Source organism: Drosophila suzukii, chromosome 3, assembly GCF_043229965.1.
Source record: "Drosophila suzukii chromosome 3, CBGP_Dsuzu_IsoJpt1.0, whole genome shotgun sequence".
Lineage (NCBI taxonomy): Eukaryota > Metazoa > Arthropoda > Insecta > Diptera > Drosophilidae > Drosophila > Drosophila suzukii.
Genome location: NC_092082.1, coordinates 22394003 through 22404332, shown reverse-complemented (window position 1 = coordinate 22404332; position 10330 = coordinate 22394003). Strand labels below are relative to the sequence as shown.

The 10330-nt window shown below is 46.5% G+C and overlaps 1 protein-coding gene across 1 annotated transcript; it reads left to right on the top strand.

Moving 5' to 3' along the window:
* The first annotated feature begins 1860 nt into the window (after window positions 1-1860).
* Window positions 1861-8967, top strand: Tollo (Toll-like receptor Tollo). Its single transcript, XM_017080292.4, has one exon. The coding sequence runs from the start codon at window positions 2334-2336 to the stop codon at window positions 6393-6395; it is 4062 nt and encodes a 1353-aa protein (XP_016935781.4). The 5' UTR covers window positions 1861-2333; the 3' UTR covers window positions 6396-8967.
* Window positions 8968-10330: the final 1363 nt, after the last annotated feature.

Here is a 10330-nt window from a genome sequence, read left to right as displayed (position 1 = left end):
TGAAAGTGCGGTTACAACATATGGGCAGCCAGATCATGCGAAAAAAATATCAGATTCGGACTGGTACTCGGACTCGGACCCCGTCGAACTTTAAGTCGGCTCCATCTGCGGCTCAGCCACCGCCACCTCATAATGAGTAAGCCCCGAGTTCGAGATCTCCCCGACAAATCTCGATTGCCCAGCCGGTCCGGTCCGAAAGAAATACCAACAATCCGAGCCTCGACTCCAATCCCACCAACGGCTGCGGCCGCTCTCATAAATCAAGAAAAATCAGTCAATTTTTTGTGGGTTCGCGTGTGTGAGTGTGCGCCTATATCAAACTGACATTGGCTGAATTAACAATTGATTTCAATAATTTTTTATGATTATTCTCCGCTTTTTTTCGTCTCGTTTTCGGTTTTTGTGGCTGTCTGCAAGGCAAGCAAAGAAAAGCCGAAGATCAGCCACTTGCACTCGAATCCGTCGATTCAGCAGATCGTTTCTCTCCCAGTCTCTCCTCGTTTATAAAGCTGATGTATCTCATCCGCTGAATTGGAAAAACACTCAATTGCGGAGGAAACTCAGCTCTCAGCTGGCGTTTTGTGGAGTAAAACTCGTCTAACCGGTGTGACGAGTGTCAATGTCTCATTGGAATTGTTTGCTCGGCTCTGACGCTCAGCGGAACCGACAGGCGGGAGCGGCGGGGAGGCCCACGGTGCCGCACAGTGGGCCCAAACGGCTAGGTGCCAGCTGTGGGTGCGAACCTGCTGGGCCGAGGAGTCTTTGTTTGAAGATCAAGGTTGCTTTGGCGTGTCAAATCTTTGAGGTGTGGACTAATTCGATTTGTATTGAAAGCCTTAACACCGGAAGTCGTAGAAGAAGTTTGCAGAAATCACTCCTAGGGTTCTTCATCCATGACAAATTGCTATTGGTTTAAAAAAAAAACAAATTTAGAAACCACAAAAATATTTCCTAGCTTTTAGGATAACTACCTTAGTTTTAATTTATTTTAATTCACATATGTATATATTTTTGACATTTAAATTAAGTAAAGAGCATAATACTTTAATGCTAAACAAAAGTACTACATTTCATCTTAAAGCCCCTTGGCAAAGCTCTCAATTACATTTTATAAGATTTTATTATTGTACGATTTTATTTGACTTATACATACTGTAGTTAAAAGTGTGTGAATGTAATTTGTTTGATCCTAAAAAATGTGTCCGTGCTATAATCTTTTAAATAAGATTTTTACTAATAAGAGGTATGTAATATTATCTCGACTGTTGCGTTCTTTGTGGATTACAGTGCCGCTCTTGTTACATGTTCTCTACTTGTTTAATAGTTCTCCCATCCATCTACTTCTCTAGGGAACTCTTTTTATCAGATAAGCAAATCTTTAGAGATCAACCGTATCGATTTACTTCTTTTTCGGAATTTATCCTTGACCCATAGGCATTGCAGAATCGGAATGTCCTCGTCTTAGGATTCCACATGTTTCTGTAGGCCAATTTCACCTGCCCATCTCCCGCGATCTCACTTCCTCACATCCCATCTGTCATTTGTTGCAAGATCCCATGCAAATTCTACCTGCCCCTCGAGTGCAATTCGATGCTATTCAACCCACTGTGCACTGTGGGCCATTACGTGCGATGCGTTTGCGTTTGCGTTTGGATTGCATAGTTTTGTTTACTCGATCGCATCTCGCTCTAGTTCCTTGGTTCTGTGTGCGTGCTCAATGAGTGCTCACTTACTCATTTATTCACATACTCACTCGGGCACCCAGGTACCCAGCACTCATTCATCCACTCACTCACCCTGATGAGCGCTTTTCAGCGGCACTTGCTGCTGGCCGAAACCCGGAGAGAGCGATCAGTTTTTGAGTTGACTTCGAGCCGAGCGGACGCGCGATTGTCTGTTAGCGGATGAAAGTGGAAAAAAAGAAGAAATATCGCCTCGAGAAAATTTAGAACACAATTTATCAAACGCGCTATCGCACCCCCCACTTGGATTACGGTCAACGCGAAACTACAACGCAGCAATAAAGATATAGAAATCGAAAAACGAAAGCAACCAAATCAAAAGATATAAAAGAATATATATAATAGCCAGCGGGAAGAAACAAGAAAATCGTTTTAGATAAAGCATTAAATCGGTTGAAGTGGTGTTGTGAAAAGTGGCGATTGTGCAAAGCTGCGCTATAAAACCAAACAAAAAGCAAAAAAATCCCAAATAAACACACACTCAAAATGGGCGAGAAATAGAACGAGCAGTGAAAGACCAAAAGCAGCCCCCCTATAAACCCCCGAATAGCCAAAATCGAAGCCCCATTCGAAGTTTAGGAACCATCCAAAATGCTGGCCACCACCCACATGCTGTACGTGCTGATTGCCACCTGGGTAATACCCATTTTCGGGGCCGCCCTCAGCAAGACGGTGTTGTACCAGGCTCCCGACGAGTGCCGCTGGTCCGGCGGCGGGGAGCACGACATCACCCTGGTCTGTCACCTGCGGACCATCAACTCGGAGCTGGAGAACACCAACTTCAGCGTGATCCAGCCGCAGAACACGGTTCGTCTGAGGCTGGAGTGCAACGATGCCTTGTTCTTCCAGAGCAGCCTGAGCCCGGACAGCTTCAGGTCCCTGGTGGAGCTGAGGGACCTCACTATCGAGTACTGCAAGCTGGGCAACCTCACGGACGGCTCCTTCCGTGGCCTCCAGGAGCTGAGGAACCTCACCATTCGCACCCACAATGGGGATTGGTCCACCATGTCGCTGGAGATGGCCTCCAACAGTTTCGTGGAGTTCCGCCAGCTGGAGCGGCTGGACCTCAGTCTCAACAACATCTGGCTCATCCCCGATGGCATGGTGTGCCCCCTGAAGTCCCTGCAGCATCTGAATGCCTCGTACAACAAGATCCAGGACATTAGCAACTTCTACTTCAGCGCCTCGTTGAGCTCCAGGAAGGCCCGAGTCTGCGGCTCCACGCTGCAGAGTCTGGATCTGAGTGCCAACAAGATGGTTAGCCTGCCCACGGCCATGTTGTCAGCCCTGGGAAGACTGACCCACCTGAATATGGCGAAGAATAGCATGAGCTTCCTGGCGGATCGCGCCTTCGAGGGTCTCCTCTCCCTGAGGGTTGTGGATCTCTCGGCCAACCGATTGACCTCTTTGCCACCGGAACTCTTCGCGGAGACCAAGCAACTGCAGGAGATCTACCTGAGAAACAACTCCATCAACGTCTTGGCCCCCGGAATCTTTGGTGAACTGGCCGAGCTCTTGGTTCTGGACCTGGCCAGCAATGAACTCAACTCCCAGTGGATCAATGCAGCCACTTTCGTGGGTCTCAAGCGCCTCATGATGCTCGATTTGTCGGCCAATAAGATCAGTCGCCTGGAGGCACACATCTTCAGACCGCTGGCCAGTTTGCAGATCCTGAAGCTGGAGGAGAACTACATTGATCAGCTGCCGGGAGGAATCTTTGCGGATTTAACCAACCTGCACACCCTTATCCTGTCGCGCAATCGCATCTCGGTCATCGAACAGCGCACTCTGCAGGGTCTGAACAATCTCCTGGTACTATCCCTGGACTTCAACCGAATCTCCCGGCTCGACCAGAGATCCCTGATCAACTGCAGCCAGTTGCAGGATCTGCACTTGAACGACAACAAACTGCAGGCTGTGCCGGAGGCCCTGGTCCATGTGCCCCTGCTCAAAACCCTGGATGTGGGCGAGAACATGATCGGTCAGATTGAGAACACGAGTATCACGCAGCTGGAGAATCTGTACGGTCTGCGGATGACGGAGAACTCCCTCACCCACATCCGGCGAGGTGTTTTCGATCGGATGAGCTCCCTCCAGATCCTCAACCTGTCCCAGAACAAACTGAAGTCCATCGAGGCGGGCTCTCTGCAAAGAAATGGCCAACTCCAGGCCATCCGTCTGGATGGCAATCAGTTAAAGTCCATTGCTGGTCTCTTCACCGAACTGCCCAACTTGGTGTGGCTGAATATCTCGGGTAATCGTCTCGAGAAGTTCGATTATTCACACATTCCCATCGGCCTTCAGTGGTTGGATGTGCGGGCCAACAGGATCACCCAGCTGGGAAACTACTTCGAGATCGAAAGCGAACTCAGTCTGAGCACCTTCGATGCCAGCTACAATTTGCTGACGGAGATCACGGCCAGCTCCATTCCGAATAGTGTGGAGGTGCTCTACCTGAACGACAACCAGATTTCTAAGATCCAGCCGTACACGTTCTTCAAGAAGCCCAACCTGACCAGGGTGGACTTGGTGAGGAATCGCCTGACCACCTTGGAGCCCAATGCCCTGCGCTTATCACCCATTGCCGAGGATCGGGAGATCCCGGAGTTCTATATTGGCCACAATGCCTACGAGTGTGATTGCAACCTGGACTGGCTGCAAAAGGTGAACCGAGAGTCCCGTACTCAGCCGCAACTCATGGATCTGGACCAGATTCACTGCAGGTTGGCCTACGCCAGGGGATCCTCCCATGTCTCCCTCATCGAGGCCAAGTCGGATGACTTCCTCTGCAAATACGCCTCGCACTGCTTTGCCCTGTGCCACTGCTGTGACTTCCAGGCCTGCGACTGCAAGATGGAGTGCCCGGATAGGTGTTCCTGCTACCATGACCAGTCCTGGACCTCCAATGTGGTGGACTGCAGCCGCGCTTCCTATGAGCAGACTCTGCCTTCGCACATTCCCATGGATTCCACGCAGTTGTATCTCGATGGCAACAACTTCCGGGAGCTGCAGAGTCACGCCTTCATCGGTCGCAAGAGGTTGAAGGTGCTGCACTTGAACCACTCGCGGATCGAGCTGCTCCACAACCGCACCTTCTACGGCCTCTTGGAACTGGAGGTTCTCCAGCTGCAGAGTAACCAACTGAAAGCGCTCAATGGCAACGAATTCCAGGGATTGGACAATCTCCAGGAGCTGTATCTGCAGCACAATGCCATTGCTACGATCGACACACTCACCTTCACGCACCTGTACCACCTGAAGATACTGCGATTGGATCACAATGCCATCACATCCTTCGCCGTCTGGAACTTCCTGCCCAGTTATCTGAACGAAGTTCGTCTGGCGGCGAATCCCTGGACCTGCAACTGCGAGTTCATCGATAAGTTCAGGGACTACGTGAACCGTCATGAGTACGTGGTGGATAAGCTGAAGATGAAGTGCGATGTGATCAGTGGAAACGGTACCCAGCAGATGGTCATATTCCCGGGATCCGGAGAGGCCAGCGCCCTGCCCGTGGTGCAGTGCAGTCAGACGCTGCCCTTGGGTCTGGATAACAACTTCAACTACGCGGAGCAGGCGGGTGGCGAGAACGCCTCGAATGCCACCTCCACGAAAATGATCCTCAACCAGCCCCCGAAACTGGACTACATACCCATCCTGGTGGCCATCCTGACAGCCTTTATTTTCGTGATGATCTGCACCTCGCTGGTGTTCATATTCCGCCAGGAGATGCGCGTGTGGTGCCACTCGAGATTCGGAGTGAGGCTCTTCTACAACGCCCAAAAGGACGTGGACAAGAACGAACGGGAGAAGCTCTTCGACGCCTTCGTTTCGTACTCCTCCAAGGATGAGCTGTTCGTCAACGAGGAGCTGGCTCCCATGCTGGAGCTGGGTGAGCACCGCTACAAGCTCTGCCTGCACCAGCGGGACTTCCCCGTGGGCGGCTACCTGCCGGAGACCATTGTCCAGGCCATCGACAGCAGCCGGAGGACCATAATGGTGGTCAGCGAGAACTTCATCAAGTCGGAGTGGTGCAGGTTCGAGTTCAAGTCCGCCCATCAGTCGGTGCTGCGCGATCGTCGCCGGCGATTGATAGTCATCGTGCTGGGCGAGGTGCCCCAGAAGGAACTCGATCCCGATCTACGACTGTATCTGAAGACCAACACGTATCTGCAGTGGGGCGACAAGTTGTTCTGGCAGAAGCTGCGCTTCGCCCTACCGGATGTCTCCTCTTCGCAGCGTTCCAATGTTCCCGGCCAGAGTTGCCATGTGCCCATCAACCATGCCGCTTACCACCACCACCACCATGTCCACCAGCAGGCAATGCCGCTGCCCCACTCGGTGCACCACCACCAGCAGCAGTTCATGCTGCCACCGCCGCCCCAGCAGCCCGGCAGCTTCCGCCGGCAACCGTCCTTGCAGCAGCAGCAACATCAGCAACAGCAACTGCAACAGCAGCAGCAGCAACTGCGCGGCAGCAACAGCGCCACGCAGCAGCAGCAGCAACAGCAGGCGGCCTTGCTGATGGGCGGTGGGTCGGTGGGTGGGCCTGCGCCGCAGATGATCCCCCTGGCGGGTGGCATCCAGCAGCAGAGCCTCCCATTGCCCCCCACCCAGCAGCCGACGCCGGCGTCTAGGAATCTGCACATGTGAGTGGGGTTACCAAGTGGTAAGAGGGTTAACAGCGAGGTCGGAAGAGCTGGAGAGGTGTTGCGAGATCAGTTCCTAACTTTATTAACAAGTTCTCAAGGGAAAAGGATTAAAAATCCAGCATCCCTTTATCAGAAACAGAACTCCCTGAGAATATTAATTTTTACGATGACCACTACATTCTTTGCCCATCAGAGAGACCCATTAAAAAGGGAAATAGCACAAACCAGACCATTCCTACGATCTTGTTTGGTTATGAAAGGTGATCTAGAACATTTGCGGGCCAAAAAAGTACTTACCCTCGCGAAAAACAAGTTTAACTTCCTCGGGTTTCAAAATGCGCACAGAAAAAAGGGGAATTGCATTCAATATGCAAATGCAAGCGTTTAGCGATAAAAGCCTAGTTACATGTTAAAATAGCAAAAGTAAAAGAAAAATCGAGTGGGGCAAGAAACAGGCAGCACCAGGAACAATAACAACAACAGGAGAAAAAGACAACAGTAAAATAGCTGGCGAGCCAGGCAATTGTTGTTTGTTGGCCCTGTTCTGTTTTCTTACGGCCAGCTATTTTCAGTTTCCTGGCTCGCAGCTAGATTCTGAAAATTGATGTTGCATGCAACACACCAAGAGCAACTAGCAACTCGGAACTACACAGGGAAAATATAGGGTTTTTTAAAGAGGTCTAATTAATACTTATCAATTGTATATGAACTTAAAGGTTAAAGAGGATTAAAGTTAAAGATCCATATAGGAGGCTCTTGATAGTAAATGTAGAACCAATTAAATTTATTTATACAGATACTTTGAAAACATTTTAAATACCCTCAAATACTCATTAAATATTCGAATTTTTTATATATTTTTTTAGAGATCTTTTATCAGTCCTTAAATTGCAATACTTATTTTCGGTGTAGATCCAACACCAACCAGTCAGTCAGCCACAAAAAGGCAGCAGGCCCAAAAGTATTTCTCTTGGCTTTATTTTCTTTTCCTCCTTCTTCTCCTTTATTTTGTCGTTTTCCAGCATTTTTTCGTTCGTTTTTCCTCGTTTTCCCCGTTTGCAACGCTCAGTCGTTAGTTCATCTTAACTGCTGCATTTTGCTATAACAAGCTCGACGTGTGTAGAAGATACACCCGTGTATCTGTATCTGCAGCAGCTGTAGTCGAATGGGTATTCGTATCCGTGTATCTGTGAATGTGACTGCGCGGGTTGGGAAAAATAGGCAAAGGCAAAACATCACAGAGCTCATGTCTGGCCAAAAGGAAAATGGTAACAAAAAGCAGACCTTAGACGTTAGAAAACCGAAAACCCAGACCGTCTGCAGACGGTTGTTGAGCTGGTTGGGTTGAAATTGGTTTTGGTTTTTGTTACTTCGTTCTCCTTTCGAGCCACAATTACATGTGCTAATCAATGGCAGAAAAATAGATAGCAGGGTAACAATTGTGTGAGAAGGGAAACAATTGTAGGGGACTTAGCTCTGATAAAACGGACTTACATCCAACAATTAATGCCAGTTAATTGTATCCCAGCATAGGAGGAGAATTCTCTTATAATAGAGCGATAGACGCCCTTCTGCAGATCACGCTATGCCCAGATTTGATTAGAAAACAAAGCTTTCTTTTTCCCCAGCTAGTCAGAGATTAAGGAGAAGTAGTCAGAGTTTCCCAGAGTGAAACTTCCAACTGTGACCTTGCTGCAGAATAGAAAAAGATACAAGTTTCCCCAGCAGCCATTGAGAATCATGGAAGGGAGATCAGCACGTGTGTGTTCGGGGTTCTTGGCCCCCAAAGTTGTGTTTTGGCCAAAATCGACAAGGCCAGAAAAGGAGGAACACGAGAACAGAGCCGTACAGATTAGTTTGGTCTTGGCGATTAAAATCTACCTGGTTGTGTGCTACGCCCTCTCCATTTCCACCTCTATCTCGAACCATCTCCAGCTCCGCCGACTTGCCAATTTAAAAATGCATTCCAAAAGCACGAAACCAGAAACTAGTTAACAAAATAAACACACTCTCTAGAAGGATTCGCTTGGTCTAGACCGTAGAGTTAAATGTAAATAAGCTAAATGTTAATTGTAATCATTGTTTAATCATTGTGATATTTTGTTTTAGCACTAAGTTCTAATTTATTAAGATGCGTACCATTTTCCTACCAACCTATGTTTAGACGTAAACTTATCCTCATTAGTTAGTCTAGTTTGTAAGATAATAAATCGAATCCGAATCCACAACACCCCGCCTACGAGATACAGCCATATTAATTCTATGAAAATTATTGTAAATAAAAACAACTGAACATGGACTGTATGCACTAAAATGAAAGAAAAACTAATTATGCGACACGAATCAAACAAATTGAAAACATAAATCGACTGATTACATGTGTACTATATATAAATATGCATAACATTAAACTATGATTTACTCGACGCTCGTTGTAAATATTGTAACTACCCGCAAACCTATGAATATGTATTGTATTTTGTAACTTTATGTTTTCTAGTTTATAGCGAAAAAATGAAAAGAAAAACGAATCACAAAAATATATAAATGACAAAAAATTGATAATCCAAAAACTGTCTCCATTTTTTATTCACTCTATCTGCCAGCTGAAATTGTATTATTATTTTTTGGTCTGCCGCTGATAAGCCATAAACCACCTCGCCTTGACATTTGATATGGATTCTTGATACGGAATCCACGTCGGATGCGGATTCCAATGCCAGCAGTCGTGTTGCGATGGGGTTTGGCTTTGCCTCTGGTTTTGTTTATGTCAGAGCGGTGTTCTATTACAACCGACAAAAAAATTTGCAAGATAAACACTAAAAGAGCTTGACCATTCCATGACTGATGGGAGAAAGGCCGCGGGGAGGTGGGAAGATTTATGGTAAGAGGTTGGGTTAAAAACTTTTCGGCGACGGATGATGAACTTGCTAAAATGACGGCGAAAAGATTATTTTCGACTCCGCTTTTTGCAAATATTTTAAAATATTTTTTCAGTGACCTGGATTTTCAACATTTTATGTTTACGCTTGCTAGGTGACCTCTGAAACTTATACAGGGACGCAAAAAATAAAGTCAATTGCATTTTGTTTCGCTCTGAATTTGTTGCCAAATTTTGACTTAGGTATACCTATCATAACACTTATTTTAGAAAATAAAATTTAGGCTTGAAGCTTTTTAAAAATACTTCGCAAAAAAGTCAAAAAAACTTTTTAATATTTCCATAATAATTAAATAAATTATGTAATATTAGTAAACTATAAATAATTATACGGTCTAAATTTCATTCAGTATAAGGATATCAATATCCTTAAATACATTTCTAAAGTACAGAGTTTTTGATTTAAGCGTAGAAACATTACGTCTAATAAATGTATATTTTTAACCATACAAGCTTTGGCAAGTTTATTAATTCTACCGGCATTTTGAATCAATTTTCAAAATCTGAATAGTCAACAGTTTCTGAAAACTCCTTACGCCAACCTCGCCACACGCATCCACAAACTCATCGAACAACACATCCCACGATTGCTCCATTTGAATTAATTTTAAAGAGAAAACCCCTCCGCCAGCGCCTTGGAATTTATGCTTGCCAAAGATGCGACGATATTATCTTCCCATGCATATTTTAAAGATATCTATATGGCATTCGTATCTCATCTGCGGAATTATTGGCTATCGTGTGTTTATACTTGCTGCTCACTGCCTTTATTTGAGTCAATGAGCCCACAGCGAAATATTTTGCCGATTCCGCTGGCTGCCTGGAAACGAGTTCTCTCCCAGCTCCCGATGAATGAATAATTTTTATGATCAATTAAATGCGCAATAAAATTGATGGGGCCCCCACCGCCGAAACATAAATTCACATTGCTTAAATTAGCGAATTTTACAATCAATCATTAGCGGGCCAGTGGATCGACAAACGGCCTTTGATGT

What these genes read in the sequence shown, in the direction of transcription:
- Tollo (XM_017080292.4), top strand. Translation starts at nt 2,334, where the DNA reads ATGCTGGCCACCACCCACATGCTGTACGTGCTGATTGCCACCTGGGTA.